This window comes from Betta splendens, chromosome 7 (assembly GCF_900634795.4).
Source record: "Betta splendens chromosome 7, fBetSpl5.4, whole genome shotgun sequence".
Taxonomy (NCBI): domain Eukaryota; kingdom Metazoa; phylum Chordata; class Actinopteri; order Anabantiformes; family Osphronemidae; genus Betta; species Betta splendens.
The window spans coordinates 1,125,338-1,148,147 of record NC_040887.2 but is presented as its reverse complement, the minus strand read 5'-3'; the positions used below and the strand labels follow the sequence as shown (position 1 = coordinate 1,148,147).

General features: G+C 46.0%; 3 protein-coding genes and 1 long non-coding RNA gene across 5 annotated transcripts; 3 read left to right on the top strand and 1 right to left on the bottom strand.

The window, feature by feature from the left end:
• Positions 1-39: 39 nt before the first annotated feature.
• LOC121202357 (uncharacterized) lies at positions 40-1,457 on the top strand. Its single transcript, XR_005897909.2, has 2 exons — positions 40-724; positions 993-1,457. It is a non-coding gene; the product is annotated as an uncharacterized LOC121202357 (long non-coding RNA).
• A 247-nt stretch (positions 1,458-1,704) lies between these two features.
• LOC114858324 (polymeric immunoglobulin receptor-like) lies at positions 1,705-5,490 on the bottom strand. 2 transcript variants are annotated; one of them, XM_029155470.3, is made up of 6 exons: positions 3,505-5,488; positions 2,736-3,056; positions 2,345-2,659; positions 2,179-2,280; positions 2,063-2,103; positions 1,705-1,991 (listed from the first exon to the last, which is right to left on the bottom strand). In XM_029155470.3, the coding sequence occupies exons 1-6, from the start codon at positions 3,539-3,541 to the stop codon at positions 1,860-1,862; spliced, it is 948 nt and encodes a 315-aa protein (XP_029011303.1). In that variant the 5' UTR covers positions 3,542-5,488; the 3' UTR covers positions 1,705-1,859. The 2 variants fall into 2 exon arrangements, with proteins under 2 accessions (XP_029011303.1, XP_055366470.1); XM_055510495.1 differs by having other exon boundaries at positions 2,063-2,280; positions 3,505-5,490.
• Positions 5,491-6,650: 1,160 nt separating this feature from the next.
• On the top strand, positions 6,651-8,927 carry LOC114858343 (L-rhamnose-binding lectin SML-like). The gene is made up of 9 exons (XM_029155497.3): positions 6,651-6,773; positions 7,141-7,173; positions 7,349-7,441; positions 7,525-7,660; positions 7,958-8,067; positions 8,140-8,184; positions 8,258-8,390; positions 8,472-8,575; positions 8,712-8,927. Exons 1-9 carry the CDS (start codon positions 6,749-6,751, stop codon positions 8,735-8,737), a joined length of 705 nt encoding a protein of 234 aa, XP_029011330.1. The 5' UTR covers positions 6,651-6,748; the 3' UTR covers positions 8,738-8,927.
• Positions 8,928-16,460: 7,533 nt separating this feature from the next.
• Positions 16,461-17,942, top strand: LOC114858664 (L-rhamnose-binding lectin SML-like). The gene is made up of 6 exons (XM_055510262.1): positions 16,461-16,520; positions 16,671-16,788; positions 16,872-17,007; positions 17,305-17,414; positions 17,605-17,726; positions 17,811-17,942. Exons 1-6 carry the CDS (start codon positions 16,461-16,463, stop codon positions 17,940-17,942), a joined length of 678 nt encoding a protein of 225 aa, XP_055366237.1.
• The last annotated feature ends 4,868 nt before the right edge of the window (positions 17,943-22,810 follow it).

The following is a 22,810-nucleotide window of genomic DNA, read 5'->3' as shown; positions in this document are numbered from 1 at the left end:
CCCTTCAGCATAAATAAACTCACTTCCTAAAAGCGCTGCACTTACAACACGCACTTCCTACCACGTGACATAAACAAACCACGCCTCCCGTGTTGCCTCAAACAAAACAGGAAAGAACCAGACGCATCTCCAGCAGATGTCGCCAAAGGACTGATTCCGGTGAATCCGTTAATGAATTGCTTCTTTACAAGGTGTGAGCGTGAATAAAGGACTGAGTGTCTGTCTTCATGTGCGGCCTATGAAGGATGGTGAGTGAGTGTCTGCTTCTAATTCGAAGTCTCATCACTTCTGAAAATGTGTCTGAAGCAGAGACTCAGATCAAGGAGATTTTGGATAATGAAAGAAGCAAAAAGGGCAGAAAGTCAAATCACAAGCACCATCATCATCATCATCATTATCATCATCATCATCCTCATCATCCTCATATTCATCCTCATCATCATCCTCATCATCCTCACCATCATCATCATCATTATCATCATCATCATCCTCATCATCATCATCATCATCATCTCGTATTCAGCTGCTTCGTCTTCTCCGCAGACTCGGAGGAAGAGTTCAACATCCACACCATGGACGAGGGACGGAACGTCAGCTTCCTGAGCCTCTTTTTCTCCTCCCGAGCCACGAAGGTTCTGTGTAGGAACACGTGTAATGCAGGGGAGATCCTGCTTGAAACAACCCAGGATCGAGCTCCAGAGGTTTGAGATCAGGATCACTGGAGGTGAGTTGGAGAACCAGCGTCTTCTGTTTCCTTCTTCATTATGGCTGGTTCCTATGTAACCTGCTGTTCAGAGTGATGGGATGTCTGTTGTCCTACCTTTTATTTCTACCTACATCCCTACCTTTTATTGATCATTGTTGCATTCGCTTCACCACATAAAGACATAGATTTACTTTAACCCTGATGTTCCTCCCAGCTGCAGCTCTAATCAGTGATTACAGCAAGCGTGGCTCCTTCACTTCCTCTCACTGTGCTCGCCCCCCCACAGCCCCCCCCTCGTCTGTTCGCCCGTGGCCGTGGGGCTGTTGGCTGCCGTCCTGCTTTTCCTCCACAGACTCAGGACGAAGACGCGCTCAGAGCGGAGGTGACTCTGCTGGCAGTGGCCTATGAACGCAACCAACATTCAGTCCATTCGTATCCTGACGACTTCACGGTTCAGGAACCTGAAACGCCTTGAAAGGTTCACTCCTCAGTCTACAGCAGCGCTGCTCATCTACAGTATCTGCAGTATATCAATCATAGCATGACACCAAGCGACATGAACACAGACACTCTTATCACCTGGTGCCCTGGAGGTTTTGTTTTAAGATCAGATCCAGCAGGGAGACACACCTCCACCTCCCCACATGCAGGAGATAAAGCAGCTTGCCTTTGTGTTGGTGCATTATTAAAGTCCAGACCTGATGTTTACTGGCGTCATTAGATGAATAAAGAGGAGCAACATGTTTATAGACGATGACTGTGGTCAGTGTCTAGAATCATCTGTGTGAAGGTTCAGACATCTGGACCTGATGTGTTCATACGCTGCTGGTAAGACATGTTAAAAGCCTCAGTCTTCAACAAACACAGGTGAGCTCTGTTGAAAGCAGCAACATGAAGTACAGGTCAAAGGTCAGATGTTGTGCCAGTCACATTAGTGACTCCCTCTGCATCCTCTGGAGCTGCCTGAGTGATTGACAGTGACTGAGCAGGAAACAAAACATCGGTCTCAGTTTATTAGTCTCATATCAAACATTTGAGTCGTTTGGGGTTCGACGCAAACACATGGATGAGCTTTGTTTGTAAGAAATGTTTGTAATCAGCGTTGACACATTCACAATAATCAAAAGGTAGAATTGAATTTGTGGTCGAATGACTAATCCAACACCAGGTCACCAGGCGTCAGGGTGGCGTAGCTCTGGTCCAGGTCCCTGGAGGCTGGATCGAGGCTCATGTAGATGGAGTCGGCTCGTTTGGACACAGAGGAGTCGTTCTCGTAGAGAACGGCCTGAAACCAAAGCAGAACCGTGAAGCGCCTCAGTGCTGGAGTCTCGTGACTCTGCAGAGAGCAGTCGTCACCTCTTTGTTGGTGCCACGCGCGGCTCCTCTTCTCCGCACACCTGTGGAGAAGACGGGGTGATGAGGCTGTTCACAGCTGGGACGGGTTCTGGACCAGTGGACACGTCCTGTCTCACCTTCAGCGCAGCGCCGGCTCCTCCTGCAGATTATCAGCGCGGCGCCGGACGACAGGACGCCAGCGACGACCAGCGGCGCAGCCACGCTCAGCCTCACGGCGCCTGCAGGCAAACAGCATCTGGATCTACTGGTTCTGGAGTCAGATCCCTGAAGTCACTGACTCACCCTCTGTGACCACCACCTCAAAGCGCAGGGCGGACTGGTCCAGGCCGCACCAGTACCAGCCAGCGTCGGCCGCGGTCAGCTGTGTGATGCTCACATACAGGTGTGCGAATGCAGAGGAGTCCAGATACTTGATGCTGAACCTCCCGTTCCTCTCTGTGCTCTGGGATGTGGCGACCAGAAGCTCCTCCTCCCTGCACTGCTCCTTACAGAAGAACTTCTGCTTTCCACTGACAGCGAAGCTGCATCGAACGGAGACGCTGCTTCCAGATGTGGAGTGAAGTCTAATCGTAGAGTCATGGCTTCCGTCCAACACCGCTGTGAAATACAAACAGAGTAGCTGAAGGCTGTTGTGATGGTGGACGCGGCAGACAAACATTTTCCTCCAACTCACCGTCTACGACAATGATTTCCATCTGCCTGAATAATGTGGACGATGCGGCTGTGCCGAAGCCACATCTGTACTGTCCCTCGTCAGACTTCATCAGCTGTGTGATGGTCACTTGAAGAGAACCTCCAGCGTCATGTCTGATGCTGAACCGAGCGTTCTGAGCGCGTTCGAAGCTCGACTCGATCCGAGGGTCTCCTTCTGCACATCGTTCCTTGCAGAAGAACATCCCAGCTGCAGACGCAGCGAGTGGGCACCGAACGGTCAGGTCCTCTCCTGCCACTCCAGTAAAGATGAGGATCCCTGCAGCGCCTCCGTCCTGCAGGGCTGCAGGGACAGAGAGCAGACGAGGGCCTGGACGTGAATGCAGCATCACAAGCTTTCATTCATCCCGTGGGTTAGACTTCATGACTGCACAAGGTCACAGTGGGGGGTCACGTCGTTCGCTTTAGCACCTGGTTGCTGTGGTTTAGACCTCTGACCTCTGACCCTGGTACTAACTGAACTGACCGTGTCTCAGCAAACAGAAACTAAACAAGCATCAGCTGTCATTTATCTATTTACATTTCAGTTCCAACAGTCCTAGACACCAGGAGCCAGGGCCTCGCAGTCGACTGAGGTCTGGGCTGGGTTTGACCACAGACCACCCACACACACCACACAGACCACACAGACCACACACACCACACACACCACACACACCACACACACCACACAGACCACCAATGAGGAACCCATGGTCCATGTGAACATATGGCAAAGTGCAGGTACTCACAGAGGAAGACACAGGCCAAGCAGGCAAAGACCTTCATATTCTGCTTTGGTGGTTTCTCGGTCCCGCTCACAGACACACTGAGACATTTTCACTTCTCTAATGATGAGTCCCTCCTCCAAGCTCTGCCTGTGCCTCTGTAGGACGTGATAAACAGAATCCCTGAACATCATATCACTGATATGCCGGCTGAGGCTCTCCGTAGGTTCAGAGTGATGCGTTTCATAACTGGATGCTAACACGAGTCCGTCTGAAGCTGCTCACACTAAACCAGCACAGTTTGACAGACTGAAACCATGTCACTTCCTGGCCTCTAATGCTGATCTGATGTCCATTCAAAATATTTAGTCAGTTATGAAGGCACATTAATTTGTGTCGTGCTTCTGCTCTGACACTCAGCCCAGAGGAAGGAACTGGGAAGAACAACGAGCTGAACTGTGAGGAAGCGAATGAAAGGGAAGTGAATGAAGGGGAAGTGAAACAGGAAGAAGAACAGTTCAAGAAGAACAGCGCCAGAAAAGAGAAAAGCCGAGAGTTGAACCGCGTGCTTGAATAACGGTGGAATAAGCACCGCTCCGTCAGGCTCCACTTCATGAATGAAGGGATGTGTTTGTATCTGGAGACTCAACAGGACGCGAGAGGAGTTCAGGCCCTGTTCTAACGTGGACGCGGTTCTGCCTTCAACCCACATCAACAGCTTCACACAGGAACAAAGTCGGGTCTGCAGTTCCTGCGCACACGACCTGCTTCCTCATTTCTAGTCAGTTCTAGTTTGTGCCATTGAGATATTGTTTGTTAAATGAGGAACCGAACCATGCGGTTGTTGTGTGTCTGCTCTTTGTGGCTCATCAGACTCGAGTGAAGTGATGGACAGAGAGTTTCCATCTGCATCAGATTCAGAATGAAAGTCGTGCAGGTTGAGCTCGTGTGCTTCCTTTCAGGTGAGCACTGAGGCCCGACTGCCTTTGTTTGGATGCTCCTACTCCATCAGACTGAGTTTTACAGCTGTGTGGAGGAAACGCTGGGCTCCGTGCAGCATCCACCATTTACACAGGCGCCGCCGGGCAGAGCAGGAGCATCACCTGCTTCTCACTCCTGTCTGGAAACGTGGCGTTTCTGTGTGAAGAAGGAAACATCCAGATTCAAACAGCCAACGCCACAGTGCTCATGGCAGGTACAGCCTCTGTGAGTTTGATTGAATGAATGTGGTTAGAACAGATGCAGAACCAACCGGGTACTAATGGTACTCGAACTGCTCATCACTGACGTCCTGACTCACCTCAGCGCCCCTGAACATCACGTCCGGTTTCATCCTCACCTACGTAGCTGGAGACAGGGCTTTATTCATGTGAGGGAGCAGCCAATGGAAGCAGGTGGTTCCTCTGTATCCACGTTCTCATTGACACCACTGATACCGTGTCCTGGTCTGGACGGCACGGCCTCGTGTCCACACAGGGACGCCTGTATGTGGAGATCCGACGTGTGACCGTGGGCGACACAGAGGTCTGGTGAACTCCACCGGCTCCTTCCTGGCGCTCATCGATGGTGGGTGTCGGTTCGGTTCGGTTCGGTTCAGTCCGTGTCCGGGTGCGTGAACCTGATGTTTCACACACAGGGGGGTGGGACTGATCTGTGGGATGTCTGTGTGGTTCAGCTGTCATTTAGTCATTTAGTTGTTAGCGTTACTATCAGCAAATGAAGGCTCCCAGAGGCTCCTCAGAACTATTAAACAGGAATACGAGGAGAAGCTGGTGGTTTCACTCAGAGAAGCTGAAACCTTGAAGACCTGCTGTCTCCTCAAACCTCCAGCACAAAACGCTTCTTTAGCGGTTTGTTCGGGTGGAAACGGCCTCACCTGTAAATACCATCACTGCAGCTCCGCTGTGTTCATGTCGTCCCCTCTTTGTTTTCAGGCGAGCGTCATCTATGAAATCTATGACGACTCCTTTTACCAGAGCATCAATGTGGCGACAAAGGATTAAGTCTACAGCACTATTAATAAATGATGCCCTGAGTCTGTTCTGTCAGGTGTCACGTCTTGACGTTTGTTGTCTGTGGTGGCGGCTCCTTCTTGAACACGCTGCTTTGCTGATGTGGGTCTGCAGGTCACGTCTTTTGACCTCAGGTCCACGTTGAATGAGACACGTTTACGTTCAGGGAGAATTGGTGTTTGTTTGGGCAGCGTGCAGGAAGATTTGTGCTTAAATTACGGTAACATGCTGTCATCTCTGTGATGAGTTACAGTATTAAACCACATATATCAACTAAAGCATCTGTGTGCTCACAGTCAATATATATCTCATATAACATCAGGTTTGAGGTGTGAAGAAGGTGCAAAAAAAGTGTTGGTGGAGTCACCAAGTTGTCTGAAGGTTGAGTCATGTCACCCAGACTTCTTTCTGCTGATGTGGAACTAATACAACACAGTGATGGACATTTAATGTATTGTAAATATTGAACAGCAGACAAAAGTAAAGTGAAAGCGTCCCTCCCAAGTGAGATGCTCTGCAGTTTTATTTCCATTAGTCATACACACTCGTCCAGGAATCTGGGGGCTCCTTCCGGGGGCGGGGGCTCGGGAGGAGCTGCGGTCCCTGCCTGGGGCCACATGGACAGCAGGTCGGAGACCTACCCTCCCCACGAATGTGATCAAGCGAATGGTGTGGGTGCGAGAATGTATCATTGGTTCATGTATGATTGACTAGTTTGTTGTGAGAGAGTCTATGGTGTGTGTGTGATGATGTGTGTTGTACATGTGGGTGGGTGTATGCGTCTGTGTGTGTGTGTGTGTGTGTGTGTGCATGTGGTGCGGTTGGAGTGTGGGGGGTCCGGTTTTCCGCCCGGGGTACGTTGATCGTCTGCCTGGGTGGTCTCTTTTCTGCTGACCCCCACCTATTGCTGGCCTTGTGCTGCAGGCCGCTGTGGCGCCGGGGGATGAGGTCGGGCCGATGGGGTCGGCCCCGCTCCACTCGTGTGGGGTGGTGGACTGGGGGTGGGTCCCACTCTGGGCGCGGGGGCATCTTCTGGCGGGCTCCCTACGGACTGTGGGTCCTCGGGCTCCACTCTTTCAGGCAGACCCTCCCACCGGGGGGAGTGTGAAACCCTACACCTGTTTCCTCGTTCTACCAGTTCTCATAAAAGCACTGTTAAGTGAAACCCCACGGCTGTTCAGTGGCTTCATTCTTCATGCAGCTGGTCTTCAGGTTTCCCTCCAGAGCGTGAGCAGAACCACATCAGATCTTCAGCAATGTTGTGCTTCCTCCTCACAATGAGTAAGTACAGGACGCGCTGACTCTTCATCGAACGTCTGTAAGTTTGTGTAAAATGAGACAAAGTTTTTAAACAACCAAATCTTTGCTAATGTAACTAAAATCAAGTCTAGTCAAACTTTTGTTAATATCAAATTACACACACTTTTAAATACGTTTTAATTTTAAATTTCCTTTTATGAAAAGTTTGATGATTGTGATTGACGTTTCCTTTTTTCCTAAAACAGTTTTTCCATTGTATGTGTGCGGTCAGAGCAAAAATTGCCTCAATTTAAATTGCCTTTGAATTCGAGCTTGAGAAAATGTGAGTTAAATTTAAGGATTTCACATTTTCATTTGAACTGAATGGTAACGTGTGTTTTCCTTTCAGCATTGGCGGCGACGTGTGTGAGCAGGGGCTCAGGTAAGCGACCACCAAAGCTTCTACAGAACCATTAATAAACCTTTGTTCAGAGCAGCACCAGAGAGGACCCTACAAAGTGGAACATCACTTATCATCTTCCACCGACGCCTTTGTAACTTTCAGGTAACGGTTTGTTAACTGCTGAATCAGTTCAAAGCTGCTTTCCTTTCTGAAGCCTCGCTGGTGATTCCATCCACGGTGACGGCCTTGTCCACTGAGAGAGTGATCACCTGCGATCACAGCTTCTACGTCCAACGCCTGAGCTGTGGTAGGACTGACGACTCGATGCTGCCGCACTGAGTCCCTGAGTCGTGTGAGGACGGTTAAAGGTTTGTGCGTCTTGTCTAACAGCGAGCGGAGTGATCGTTGTGCAGTCGGCTGTGTATGGACGCCTGGACAGCGAGATCTGCAGTGAGGGCGTCCCTGCTTCCCAGCTTTCCAATACGAAGTGCTCACAGCAGGGATTACTGGACGTGCTCAAGAAAAGGTAGCACAACCCTCCAACGTGATCAGTTCACAGGGTTTAGCAGCGACCTGAAGGATTGAATGTGGAAGGGGCTGTTCAGACGCCTCAGCCTTCTGTCTAATGCTCCCATTGCTGGGGCAATGTGCTGGTTTTTCTTTGGCAGCTTCTCGTGTCATCGAGTCCTGTTGCCATGAACCAGCAGGCATTAGAAGAACTGTAGCATGCTCACGTTAGCTAACACCACGTGATTCAGTCTTTTTAGGCTGTGGAACGACTGGTTTGTGATTAAAAATCAAACAAGCTGGTTTCTCTCTGCAGGTGTGATGGAAAGTCACAGTGTGAAATTAGCCCAAGTGTTGTTCGCGTTGATGACCCTTGCTTTGGCATCTACAAATACGTGGACACCTCGTTTGCCTGCTTTCCAGCCAGTGAGTTGCATGTGTGCAGGTCACAGAGTCATTAATGAGCGCTGTGTCTAAGCAGCGCCCTTATTTTAACAGGACGCCGTGTGGTGTGTGAATCGTCCGTCCTAGTCCTTTCCTGCGGTGAGTGCAGAGACTCTATTCTGAGGCTGTTGTGATTTGTGACCTTGTTGACACGTTTCCTGCTGTTCATCAGACGAAGGCCAGGTCCTGTTCGTGTACAGTGCCGACTACGGGCGCCGCGACGGCACCACATGCTCCTTGGACCGTCCGCCTGAGCAGCTCAGAAACACCCAGTGCTCACAGCCTTCGAGCAGAGTTGCTGAAAGGTCTATTCTCCTGCTGCTTTGGATGAACTGCTGGAGCCAAAACCCAAAGCTAATCTTCTTCCTGTGATCACGCCCTCACAGATGTAACGGAAGACGCAGCTGTACAGTCACAGCAAACAACTCAGCGTTCGGGGACCCCTGCGTTGGCACCTACAAGTACCTGGAGGTGTTCTACACCTGCCGCGGTGAGAGCTGTTTATAGGACACAGAATGAGACGTCACAGTAGCACTGAGGGTTGATGCACACGTGCTGAGCGAAGGTCCACCGGCTCTGGTGTCGGTGACACTTACCACCAAACTAAGGTCTCCGTTCTTTTGCAGATGCTGCGTTTTCACCAGCTGTTTGAAACCCCGCTGACAGAACATCAGTGCTCGTCAATGAAAGGAAGCACTGAAGTGGTCAAAGTGCAGACGCAACTCCTTCAGCTGAAGGCTTCATCATTGTGGCTTTTATTACATTCTTTTACTGCTTGTCTCTCTCTTTTTTCCTGCTGCACAAATAAATTCCAATGGCATCAACAGCACGAGTTCTGACAGTTTATTAGACAGTGGCTGAGGTTAAGGAGGGAGGAAGACTTATCAGTTGTGGTTGGTGGGAAGCAGTGCTTTTACTCACAGATGTAACGTGTGGATGCTCACGTCTTAGGATTCGTGAACACGTAGATCACACCCAGGTCTCAGAGACTGGGTCCATTTGCTGCTCCATTAGGAATATGTCATAATACAAAGCTAAAGGCATTAAAGAGGTTTCATTAGAGCAGAAACCAGGATGGTCTGTTCAAAATATGGAAAACTACGAAAAAAAATATTGCATATATAGAAAAACTGTCGCCTAATAAAGATCTGTGTACTTTTACTGTATAGTATAGGATTTTAGTAGTACCATGTTATGCTGTAATATGGCCCTTACAGTCTGTCACGTTTTGCGTCACTTCCTGTTTTTACTTTGTAGTACTTCCTGTCTCGGTTCAGTTGTTCACTCCCTGGATCATTTAGCACACCTGTCAGTAATTAGTCATTAATCAAGCACCGGTATTTAGTCTTCACCTCACACACACTCCAGCTGCCAGATTGTCAAGTCCAGTACTTCTTTCCAGCGTTTTCTTGTATTGCCTCTCGTGTTCTGATCTTGATTACCTTGACTGCCGAATCCTGTCTGAACCCTGCCTGTACTTTCTCCTGGATAAGAACCCTGCTTGATTATCTGACCCGTGAGTTTGCCTAGTCCTTGTCTGTACTGTCGCCGTGCTCTTCTGTGTACCGAACCCTGCCTGTTTATTGGACCGGAGATTGCCTGCCTCTGACTGAGCTTTAAGACTGTGCTCCTCTGTTTATGACCTGGACCGTTTGACTCTGATTGCGATAACAAAACCTGATTCCCTCCTCAACCCGTCTGTGCGCTGTGCATTTGGGTCCTCCTCCGTGTGTTCTGACACAGTCAAGCACAAAACCAATAAGTACTGCACTACAAACAGTGTAGTGTGTACTTTCTTTTTTATTGTTTTAAGTCTGTATTGTGAAGAGAGAATAATTGCATTAAATCTAATCCTGAATATTTGGTTATATACTTTTGGTATTTACATTTTAATATTCAAAACTATATATTACAATGTGCAATAACTTTGATAAAACAAACTCCAGACATGGGAAATGGTTTGATGAGAACAAATAACGATTTCATTCAGGTGCCCTTTTACAGATACAGTGTGATGGCTGTTGCAGGTGGTTTCATGCACAGTGCTTACAAATAGATAAAAACACACTCAAGAAAGCAACAACTGAAGACTGGAATTGCTGGGTCGCGTGGGCAACAGTCTAAGCAAACTCCAAACTTCCCTCTCTCCGGACACTTTCTCCAGTTCAGCCCAGGACCTGTTGGCCCTGGGAGACCCTACCAGAGTCACAAAGTCACACTTTGGAGTCCTAACAGATGGTAAAAGGATTTAATGTGTGTGTGCTTAGCCTCACTCATTTTTTTATATGAAAAGTGACATAATCTGGGCCTGGCATTATGCACTAAAGTCAAGTTATTCATCATCATAGTTGAATATAAGGCCCATAGAGTATTACAGTATGACCTGGAAGTTTAAATACTAATAAATCTTAAACTATACAGTAAAAATACACAGATCTTTGTGTGGTGATAGTACATCTTTAGTAGAAGAAGGGGAAAGTGGTCTGAGCCTGGAACTATGCACCAAAGTCAGGTTATTAATTATCAAAGTTTTACAGTATGACATGGTAGTTTTAAATACTATTAAATGCTTAATTTTACAATAAAAGTACACAGATCTTTATTAGGCGACAGTTTTTCTATATATGCAATATTTGGTTTCGTAGTTTTCCATATTTTGAACAGACCAGACGTGTCGCTGTGAAAAAAGGAAGTCGCGACGAGCGTGTTTTGTGCTCTGCTGTAAAGCGCGTAATACGGGCGCATGATTTGCCGTTCATCGTCAAATTAATCTATAATTTATCTCATATAGTAAAAATAAGGTGTATTTTTTTATTTAATTTTATAATAAAGTGAAAGTGTATTAATAAAATAATTAATTAATTCTAATAATAGTATTTTATGCAGGTTAAATGTCACATTTATTCGACAGAACTTTCCTATTTAAACCAAACCACCTCAGAGTTTTGACCCCAGCAACACTTCTAGACCCCTGATTTAAATCACCCTGGTTCCTCCAAGTGCAATGAGGCCGTCAGTAGACTGCAGTCAGAACAGCAGCTGTCTGCACCCACTTCAGGCATGTTATTCAGCATTATTTGTTTCTTGTTGTTTGGAAATCATGTACTAAAATGCCAGTTTGTTGTTTCTAGATAACCTTTGGCAAGATCTCCTCATTGCAGTGGGCAGAGAGACCAAATTTGTTTTAAAAAAAGGCTTGTTATGTTAGGCCTGTTAAAAAGGCTCATGTTATGATACATGTCCACTTTATCGACTGTATCTAAAAATATCAATTTTAAATTGAAATGAAAAAATACTATGTAACATACATTGGCCTAAATTATATTATTGTATGCAATAGGTCATCAACTAGGTTGCCTGTAGGGATTTAATGTCCAGCAGGTGTCAGTATTCAGTGACACAGTGTCGACACAGTATCAATACAGTTTTGCAATGTGTCGAAGCGCTTCATGACGCCTCATCTACCCATCACTACGAAAATCATGAGCAGCATGACCAGCCACGCAGCAAAACCCGGCGAAATCACTCACGGAAAAACTCGTCAATGTCTCGAACTTCACCAATGAAAACAAAGTAAGCAACCCTGGTCGTCAATCCCATGAAATGACGACGATCCGACGAGGGACCGGGGAAAACTGAGGGACTAAATACTCGTTCCTAAACAGGTGAAAACAATCACAACAATCAAAACTTGGCCCCAACCGGAACTAAACGTATCAAAACAAAACCCCAACTGGAAATGAACCTGCCGCCATCACAGTCTGTCCATGTCCTGCTCATTCATTTTAATTGAATGTGTCTAATCATCTGTCCAATAAAACACTGAATGATCAGACACCACTGGCTCCAGAGTCTGAGCACGAGCAGAACAGGTTCACAGCTCAGCCCAGCTCACACCCGGAGCCGCTCAGCAGGAATCAGGAGGAGTCTCTGCCACGTGTCAGGTGAGCAGAGGTCAGAGCGTACGTAGGTGATGATCTACTGCACAAAACAGCTGTTTATGCATCAGTTACTGTTCAGGGTTTTCTGTTAAGTTGGCTCCAACTTGATTGTCTGAGTTTCTACTTCTACTCTCCTGCAAATGTACGACAACAGGAATCATAAGAGAGAGTTGCTGTGTAACTGACAGTCACAGCAGCTGTAGACACAGATAGGTCGAAGTAATGATGTCTCTGCACCACCGGGTGTCACTGCTGCACTTGTAGTGGAATTTGGTTTATCTTTGTGATTATATTATTATGTATAATCATATCATATCATATTAGGACATTTTGTTGTCTAATGTCTGTATATGATGTCTGGGGTTAAAGAGCTTGTTGTTGAGTTTAAGTCTGAGAAGAACGTCCGCTCCCTCGGTTGATGTTCAGAGGGTTCTGGGAAATTGAATGGATAAAACACAACGAGTAAACATCTGGACTTGTTCATGCCTCATTGTCACACTGACTAATAACCATGGTGAATGTTTAAACCAGGAGGACCACGGTGGCTCAGTGTCACAGCGTACGCTGAGGTCTGCATCTGCTGCTGTCTCATCAACCTCAAGAACTCAAATCAGGTGGTCTTCTGTCAGGAACACACGGCTGAGGACCCAAATGCACAGCGCACTCGAGAGCTTGATGATCGTTTAACAAACAGTGTTTATTACTCCAATCGTAGTCAGGCGTTCTAGGTGAAACACGTGAGGGCTCAGTTTAAGGCACAAAGGGAGCAGGCAAGATCAGGTCCAGTAAACATGCAGGGTTCAGTACACAGGTGAGCTCGGCAGAGGTACAGACTAGGGCTGGACAAAGACGCGGTCAGACAGTCGGGAACGATACCAGCATCTCCAGGCATAGGTACAGACAGGGTGAATGCAGGAATCGGCGGTCAGGTTCAAACAGGATCATGCAACATGTTAGCTCTACGAGACCGCTGGAAAGTGGTCTTGGAAACTCAACAATCTGGCGGTTTGCTTGGGTGAATACTGGTGCTTAAATACTGAGGACTGATTACTAAATGACGGGCAGGTGCGAGTAATGACAACCGGAACATGAAGCGAGAAATAACCAGATGGAAACAGAAACCGAAAGTACTACAAAATAAAACAGGAAACCGAAACGTGGCGAGTGAAACCAGAGTCCTTCAGAATAAAACAAAAACCCAGATCGTGACATCTGCTCCCGCTGCCTCCTCTTCTCCTCTTTTAGTTTGATTATTGTTGTATCATATGTAATAAATTCACAATTATTGATTTGAATTTTAAAGCTGCGCCTGCGTATCCTGAATCTACCACACACTGATATTCACTCAACATGAGGCCTTTTACCAGGAATGGACCCTACAGGACAATGCTGCTTTCTGGCACCAGTTGTTGCCTTCATCATCATCATCATCATCATCATCATCATCATCATCATCATCATCATCATCATCATCATCATCATCATCATCATCAGCCATCCAGCTGCTCAGGAATTGCTCATCCATGGTCTCTCATCTGCCTTCATCACCTGTGCCCTGCTGCCTCCTCCTCTTCCTCCTTCTTGTTACTTCTTTCATGCCATCTCTTCTGCTGCACAAGATTCAACAAAGTCAGTTTATAAAACTTAAAGAATGACAGCAAAGCGCTTTTTATCTTTAATGTTGCTCAGTTTCAATCTAATTTGCACATCTTTTACTAATGAAAATGTCTGCACAAGGTTTGTACTCTACATCAACAACAATCCACGTTTCTGAATATATATTTCATGCATATAAGTATTCAGTATTATCTCATTGTGCACAGGTCCAGAGCTGTCCTTGTCCAAAGCCCCTCACGCTGCGATCCGTCCTCGAGCACGGACCAGACGTAACCGGTCCAGAGGGACCCGAGACATTCAGTGAGTCGCTGGAAGGCGTGAATAGTTGTGCGTCTTTATGTGTCAGTCTGTTCAGAGTGAAGCTTCCTCACAATCCTGTGTGAAGGAAACGCTGGGCTCAGTGCAGCATCCACCATTTACACAGGCGCCGCCGGGCAGAGCAGGAGCATCACCTGCTTCTCACTCCTGTCTGGAAACGTGGCGTTTCTGTGCCAGGAACAATGTGAAGAAGGAAACATCCTGATTCAAACAGCCAACGCCACAGTGCTCAACAGCAGGTGCAGCCTCGTGTTCACCAGTGACACATCTGGATACGGTTCCGTGCTCATCATGTTCACAAATCTGAGCTCCTTGAACGCGGGACAGTGCAGGTTCGTTTTGGGGAGAGCTCTGTTGCCAGACTTCTACTGTGACGTGGAGATTAGAGTGGCAAACAGTGAGTTTGTTTGAATGAATATGGTTAGAACGGATTCAGAACCAACCGGGTACTTATGGTACTAGAACTGCTCATCACTGACGTCCTGATTGCAACTTGCGGTTGCAAGTTAAATGAGACACGTTTACGCTCAGGGAGAATTGGTGTTTGTTTGGGCAGCGTGCAGGAAGATTTGTGCTTAAATTACGGTAACATGCTGTCATCACTGTGATGAGTTACAGTATTAAACAACATATATCAACTAAAGCATCTGTGTGCTCACAGTCAATATATATCTCACATAACATCAGGTTTGAGGTGTGAAGAAGGTGCAAAAAAAGTGTTGGTGGAGTCACCAAGTTGTCTGAAGGTTGAGTCATGTCACCCAGACTTCTTTCTGCTGATGTGGAACTAATACAACACAGTGATGGATGCAGATAAACATTTAATGTAATGTAAATATTGAACAGCAGACCAAGTGAAACCCTACACCTGTTTTCTCGTTCTGGCTTCATTTCCTTGTTCTACTAGTTACAAATTAACCTCTGCGCAGCTCATAAAAGTACTGTAAAGTGAAACCCCACGGCTGTTCAGTGGCTTCATTCTTCATGCAGCTGGTCTTCAGGTTTGTGCAGGTTTGTCTGTACGTTTGTGTAAAATGAGACAATGTTTAAAACAACCAAATCTTTGTATGAACCGTGGCTGTCATCAACTTCAGCAGTCACACCCACGAACAGCTGATTCATTCATTTACTGTATGGGAACCGATCACCACTTTGGAGCAGCAGACAGTGGAGACAAGGTTTCACGTGGCCCAGAGGCTCCTCAGAACTATTAAACAGGAATACGAGGAGAAGCTGGTGGTTTCACTCAGAGAAGCTGAAACCTTGAAGACCTGCTGTCTCCTCAAACCTCCAGCACAAAACGCTTCTTTAGCGGTTTGTTCGGGTGGAAACGGCCTCACCTGTAAATACCATCACTGCAGCTCCGCTCTGTTCATGTCGTCCCCTCTTTGTTTTCAGGCGAGCGTCATCTATGAAATCTATGACGACTCCTTTTACCAGAGCATCAATGTGGCGACAAAGGATTAAGTCTACAGCACTATTAATAAATGATGCCCTGAGTCTGTTCTGTCAGGTGTCACGTCTTGACGTTTGTTGTCTGTGGTGGCGGCTCCTTCTTGAACACGCTGCTTTGCTGATGTGGGTCTGCAGGTCACGTCTTTTGACCTCAGGTCCACGTTAAATGAGACACGTTTACGTTCAGGGAGAATTGGTGTTTGTTTGGGCAGCGTGCAGGAAGATTTGTGCTTAAATTACGGTAACATGCTGTCATCTCTGTGATGAGTTACAGTATTAAACCACATATATCAACTAAAGCATCTGTGTGCTCACAGTCAATATATATCTCATATAACATCAGGTTTGAGGTGTGAAGAAGGTGCAAAAAAAGTGTTGGTGGAGTCACCAAGTTGTCTGAAGGTTGAGTCATGTCACCCAGACTTCTTTCTGCTGATGTGGAACTAATACAACACAGTGATGGACATTTAATGTATTGTAAATATTGAACAGCAGACAAAAGTAAAGTGAAACCCTACACCTGTTTCCTCGTTCGGTCATCACTTTCTCGTTCAACCAGTTCTCATAAAAGCACTGTTAAGTGAAACCCCACGGCTGTTCAGTGGCTTCATTCTTCATGCAGCTGGTCTTCAGGTTTCCCTCCAGAGCGTGAGCAGAACCACATCAGATCTTCAGCAATGTTGTGCTTCCTCCTCACAATGAGTAAGTACAGGACGCGCTGACTCTTCATCGAACGTCTGTAAGTTTGTGTAAAATGAGACAAAGTTTTTAAACAACCAAATCTTTGCTAATGTAACTAAAATCAAGTCTAGTCAAACTTTTGTTAATATCAAATTACACACACTTTTAAATACGTTTTAATTTTAAATTTCCTTTTATGAAAAGTTTGATGATTGTAATCGACGTTTCCTTTTTTCCTAAAACAGTTTTTCCATTGTATGTGTGCGGTCAGAGCAAAAATTGCCTCAATTTAAATTGCCTTTGAATTCGAGCTTGAGAAAATGTGAGTTAAATTTAAGGATTTCACATTTTCATTTGAACTGAATGGTAACGTGTGTTTTTCCTTTCAGCACTGGCGGCGACGTGTGTGAGCAGGGGACTCAGGTAAGCGACCACCAAAGCTTCTACAGAACCATTAATAAACCTTTGTTCAGAGCAGCACCAGAGAGGAACCTACAAAGCGGAACATCACTTATCATCTTCCACCGACGCCTTTGTAACTTTCAGGTAACGGTTTGTTAACTGCTGAATCAGTTCAAAGCTGCTTTCCTTTCTGAAGCCTCGCTGGTGATTCCATCCACGGTGACGGCCTTGTCTACTGAGAGAGTGATCACCTGCGATCACAGCTTCTACGTCCAACGCCTGAGCTGTGGTAGGACTGACGACTCGATGCTGCCGCACTGAGTCCCTGAGTCGTGTGAGGACGGTTAAAGGTTTGTGCGTCTTGTCTAACAGCGAGCGGAGTGATCGTTGTGCAGTCGGCTGTGTATGGACGCCTGGACAGCGAGATCTGCAGTGAGGGCGTCCCTGCCTACCAGCTTTCCAATACGAAGTGCTCACAGCAGGGATTACTGGACGTGCTGAAGAAAAGGTAGCACAACCCTCCAACGTGATCAGTTCACAGGGTTTAGCAGCGACCTGAAGGATTGAATGTGGAAGGGGCTGTTCAGACGCCTCAGCCTTCTGTCTAATGCTCCCATTGCTGGGGCAATGTGCTGGTTTTTCTTTGGCAGCTTCTCGTGTCATTGAGTCCTGTTGCCATGAACCAGCAGGCATTTAGAAGAACTGTAGCATGCTCACGTTAGCTAACGCCACGTGATTCAGTCTTTTTAGGCTGTGGAACGACTGGTTTGTGATTAAAATCAAACAAGCTGGTTTCTCTCTGCAGGTGTGATGGAAAGTCACAGTGTGAAATTAGCACAAGTGTTGTTCGCATTGATGACCCTTGCTTTGGAATCTTCAAATACGTGGACACCTCGTTTGCCTGCTTTCCAGCCAGTGAGTTGCATGTGTGCAGGTCACAGAGTCATTAATGAGCGCTGTGTCTAAGCAGCGCCCTTATTTTAACAGGACGCCGTGTGGTGTGTGAATCGTCCGTCCTAGTCCTTTCCTGTGGTGAGTGCAGAGACTCTATTCTGAGGCTGTTGTGATTTGTGACCTTGTTGACACGTTTCCTGCTGTTCATCAGACGAAGGCCAGGTCCTGTTCGTGTACAGTGCCGACTACGGGCGCCGCGACGGCACCACATGCTCCTTGGACCGTCCGCCTGAGCAGCTCAGAAACACCCAGTGCTCACAGCCTTCGAGCAGAGTTGCTGAAAGGTCTATTCTCCTGCTGCTTTGGATGAACTGCTGGAGCCAAAACCCAAAGCTAATCTTCTTCCTGTGATCACAGCCCCTCACAGATGTAACGGAAGACCGCAGCTGTACAGTCACAGCAAACAACTCAGCGTTCGGGGACCCCTGCGTTGGCACCTACAAGTACCTGGAGGTGTTCTACACCTGCCGCGGTGAGAGCTGTTTATAGGACACAGAATGAGACGTCACAGTAGCACTGAGGGTTGATGCACACGTGCTGAGCGAAGGTCCACCGGCTCTGGTGTCGGTGACACTTACCACCAAACTAAAAGGTCTCTGTTCTTTTGCAGATGCTGCGTTTTCACCAGCCGTTTGAAACCCCGCTGACAGAACATCAGTGCTCGTCAATGAAAGGAAGCACTGAAGTGGTCAAAGTGCAGACGCAACTCCTTCAGCTGAAGGCTTCATCATTGTGGCTTTTATTACATTCTTTTACTGCTTGTCTCTCTCTTTTCCTGCTGCACAAATAAATTCCAATGGCATCAACAGCATGAGTTCTGACAGTTTATTAGACAGTGGCTGAGGTTAAGGAGGGAGGAAGACTCATCAATTGTGGTTGGTGGGAAGCAGTGCTTTTACTCACAGATGTAACAGTGTGGATGCTCACGTCTTAGGATTCGTGAACACGTAGATCACACCCAGGTTTCAGAGACTGGGTCCATTTGCTGCTCCATTAGGAATATGTCATAATACAAAGCTAAAGGCATTAAAGAGGTTTCATTAGAGCAGAAACCAGGATTCACCTCCTCAGACATATTTTGGTTCTCTAGCTCAGCAACCGTTAATGTTAAAAAGAGAAACGTCTTAGAGGACACGGTGACACCTCGTCCAGGCATGAGGTCATTATTCCTTAAACATGACGCTGTCACGTCCTGGCTTTAAATCCGCCTTTATTTTGAAAGGACTTCCTGTTAAACACCACACATTCTGTTGTTTCCTGTTTGTACCGGTCTTCATTACCCACACCTGCATCTCATCTGCTATTAGTCTGCTCTGTATTTAAGGTCCACCTCTCACACCTGTTACCCGCCAGTTTGTTGCGTGAGATCACCACTTTCCAGCGTTCCTTGTCTTGTGTTGCCGTGTATCGTGCCTGCCGTTTAGACCTCTGATTCTGAGCCTGCCTAGTCCCTGTCTGCCTTGATTACCTACCGCTGCATGTTACCGACCTTGCCTGCCTGACCACGATCTGACGCCCGACGTTTTGGTATTGTAACCCATCTCTTGTGTATGACTCTGCCTGTCCCTGACGCCGTCTCTGCCTGATCCTGTTTAAACCCCATTTGATCTCCTGTGTATGACTCTGCCTGGATTGGATTCTGTATTCTGGATGTCCTGACAGACGCCCTTACCTCAAATCGCTACGGCTACAGTTCTTTGTGACCGAGCCTCAGACATGATTTCTTTTCTCACCAGTTGGTTTTACAGCATTAGCATCATGGTGACAATGATAATAAAAACAAGAGAATGTGAATGGCATGAACAAAGGAGCTTCAAAGCCTCAACAATAGACAGGTGCCTTTGCGCGTCTTATATGCGGAGCAACGCGGGACTAACCAGCAACAGTACCCATCAATAGTCCACGTCCCTAGTGACTTCATCTGGATCAAATTCTTTGCATAAAGGTCAATTTGACATAAACTACACGAACTTAACTAAATTTAACGATTAACAAAAGCAAATGTCCACGCGAGTGCGTCCACGACGCCGCGTCTCCACTAGGGAAGAAACGTGATTAGCCCCGAGGTTGACTGCAGGCAGATTAATAAAAATAATAGTATAACTTGTGGATAACTGAAGCACAGGTTAGGAGGTGGGTGCGGGTATTGGGTTTGGAGCAGAACAAGCGGTATGAAGCAGTGGGGGAGGGTGTGTTCCGGTAGATGAAGCGGGTCAGAAGGTTGAGGCTGAGGCCGCAGCTGGGTGGCGTCCAGCAGCGTGACCGCGCATGGGTTCCGGCTTTTCTTCGCAGAGCAACATCTGGCGAACGGACCCCACACGCTCTAGGAATTAAACAAAACATGCAACGTTCACCTATGCAATCTTCTTTAGAAGTCCTGGGCATTGGACATCCAGATCCCCAACGACCAGACTAATAATCCTCCCAAAAAATACCTAAATGTCTTCAGAACTCTCCGTGTCCAAACCAGCGGTCAAGTGAGCCGTCATTCGTTCAGCTGCGCTTCAAAAACGTCTTGCGCCCGTATTACGCGCTTTACAGCAGAGCACAAAACACGCTCGTCGCGACTTCCTCTTTTCATAGCGACACGTCTGGTCTGTTCAAAATATGGAAAACTACGAAACAAAATATTGCATATATAGAAAAACTGTCGCCTAATAAATATCTGTGTACTTTTACTGTATAGTATAGGATTTTAGTAGTACCATGTTATGCTGTAATATGGCCCTTACAGTCAAGCACAAAACCAATAAGTACTGCACTACAAACAGCGTAGTGTGTACTTTCTTTTTTATTGTTTTAAGTCTGTATTGTGAAGAGAGAATAATTGCATTAAATCTAATCCTGAATATTTAGTTATATACTTTTTGTATTTACATTTTAATATTCAAAACTATATATTACAATGTGCAATAACTTTGATAAAACAAACTCCAGACATGGGAAATGGTTTGATGAGAACAAATAACAATTTCATTCAGGTGCCCTTTTACAGATACAGTGTGATGGCTGTTGCAGGTGGTTTCATGCACAGTGCTTACAAATAGATAAAAACACACTTAAGAAAGCAACAACTGAAGACTGGAATTGCTGGGTCGCGTGGGCAACAGTCTAAGCAACTCCAAACCTCCCTCTGTCCGGACACTTTCTCCAGTTCAGCCCAGGACCTGTTGGCCCTGGGAGACCCTACCAGAGTCACAAAGTCACACTTTGGAGTCCTAACAGATGGTAAAAGGATTTAATGTGTGTGTGCTTAGCCTCACTCATTTTTTTATATGAAAAGTGACATAATCTGGGCCTGGCATTATGCACAAGTCAAGTTATTCATCATCATAGTTGAATATAAGGCCCATAGAGTATTACAGTATGACCTGGAAGTTTGAATACTAATAAATCTTAAACTATACAGGAAAAATACACAGATCTTTGTGGGGTGATAGTACACCTTTAGTAGAAGAAGGGGAAAGTGGTCTGAGCCTGGAACTATGCACCAAAGTCAGGTTATTAATCATCAAAGTTGACTGTATTACAGTGTGACATGTTAGTTTTAAATACTAATAAATCCTAAACTATACAGTAAAAATACACAGATCTTTGTGTGGTGATAGTACACCTCTAGTAGAAGAAGGGGAAAGTGGTCTGAGCCTGGAACTATGCACCAAAGTCAGGTTATTAATTATCAAAGTTTTACAGTATGACATGGTAGTTTTAAATACTATTAAATACAATAAAAGTACACAGATCTTTATTAGGCGACAGTTTTTCTATATATGCAATATTTTGTTTCGTAGTTTTCCATATTTTGAACAGACCAGACGTGTCGCTGTGAAAAAAGGAAGTCGCGACGAGCGTGTTTTGTGCTCTGCTGTAAAGCGCGTAATACGGGCGTTCATCGTCAAATTCATCTATAATTCATCTCATATCGGAAAATAAGGTGTATTTTTTATTTAATTTTATAATAAAGTGAAAGTGTATTAATAAAATAATTAATTAATTCTAATAATAGTATTTTATGCAGGTTAAATGTCACATTTATTCGACAGAACTTTCCTATTTAAACCAAACCACCTCAGAGTTTTGACCCCAGCAACACTTCTAGACCCCTGATTTAAATCACCCTGGTTCCTCCAAGTGCAATGAGGCCGTCAGTAGACTGCAGTCAGAACAGCAGCTGTCTGCACCCACTTCAGGCATGTTATTCAGCATTATTTGTTTCTTGTTGTTTGGAAATCATGTACTAAAATGCCAGTTTGTTGTTTCTAGATAACCTTTGGCAAGATCTCCTCATTGCAGTGGGCAGAGAGACCAAATTTGTTTTAAAAAAAGGCTTGTTATGTTAGGCCTGTTAAAAAGGCTCATGTTATGATACATGTCCACTTTATCGACTGTATCTAAAAATATCAATTTTAAATTGAAATGAAAAAATACTATGTAACATACATTGGCCTAAATTATATTATTGTATGCAATAGGTCATCAACTAGGTTGCCTGTAGGGATTTAATGTCCAGCAGGTGTCAGTATTCAGTGACACAGTGTCGACACAGTATCAATACAGTTTTGCAATGTGTCGAAGCGCTTCATGACGCCTCATCTACCCATCACTACGAAAATCATGAGCAGCATGACCAGCCACGCAGCAAAACCCGGCGAAATCACTCACGGAAAAACTCGTCAATGTCTCGAACTTCACCAATGAAAACAAAGTAAGCAACCCTGGTCGTCAATCCCATGAAATGACGACGATCCGACGAGGGACCGGGGAAAACTGAGGGACTAAATACTCGTTCCTAAACAGGTGAAAACAATCACAACAATCAAAACTTGGCCCCAACCGGAACTAAACGTATCAAAACAAAACCCCAACTGGAAATGAACCTGCCGCCATCACAGTCTGTCCATGTCCTGCTCATTCATTTTAATTGAATGTGTCTAATCATCTGTCCAATAAAACACTGAATGATCACACCACTGGCTCCAGAGTCTGAGCACGAGCAGAACAGGTTCACAGCTCAGCCCAGCTCACACCCGGAGCCGCTCAGCAGGAATCAGGAGGAGTCTCTGCCACGTGTCAGGTGAGCAGAGGTCAGAGCGTACGTAGGTGATGATCTACTGCACAAAACAGCTGTTTATGCATCAGTTACTGTTCAGGGTTTTCTGTTAAGTTGGCTCCAACTTGATTGTCTGAGTTTCTACTTCTACTCTCCTGCAAATGTACGACAACAGGAATCATAAGAGAGAGTTGCTGTGTAACTGACAGTCACAGCAGCTGTAGACACAGATAGGTCGAAGTAATGATGTCTCTGCACCACCGGGTGTCACTGCTGCACTTGTAGTGGAATTTGGTTTATCTTTGTG

Excerpts from the sequence above, each read along its gene's own strand:
- LOC114858664 (XM_055510262.1), top strand. The coding sequence starts at position 16,461 with ATGGTAACGTGTGTTTTTCCTTTCAGCACTGGCGGCGACGTGTGTGAG. Across the intron at positions 17,415-17,604 it reads GTTTGCCTGCTTTCCAGCCA|ACGAAGGCCAGGTCCTGTTC; the intron begins GTGAGTTGCATG and ends GCTGTTCATCAG. Across the intron at positions 17,727-17,810 it reads GCTCACAGCCTTCGAGCAGA|CCCCTCACAGATGTAACGGA; the intron begins GTTGCTGAAAGG and ends CTGTGATCACAG.
- LOC114858324 (XM_055510495.1), bottom strand. The coding sequence starts at position 3,541 with ATGAAGGTCTTTGCCTGCTTGGCCTGTGTCTTCCTCT. Across the intron at positions 2,660-2,735 it reads GGAAATCATTGTCGTAGACG|CGGTGTTGGACGGAAGCCAT; the intron begins GTGAGTTGGAGG and ends TGTATTTCACAG. Across the intron at positions 1,992-2,062 it reads CGCGTGGCACCAACAAAGAG|GCCGTTCTCTACGAGAACGA; the intron begins GTGACGACTGCT and ends CTTTGGTTTCAG.
- LOC114858343 (XM_029155497.3), top strand. The coding sequence starts at position 6,749 with ATGTTGTGCTTCCTCCTCACAATGA. Across the intron at positions 7,442-7,524 it reads CGTCCAACGCCTGAGCTGTG|CGAGCGGAGTGATCGTTGTG; the intron begins GTAGGACTGACG and ends CTTGTCTAACAG. Across the intron at positions 7,661-7,957 it reads CTGGACGTGCTCAAGAAAAG|GTGTGATGGAAAGTCACAGT; the intron begins GTAGCACAACCC and ends TTCTCTCTGCAG.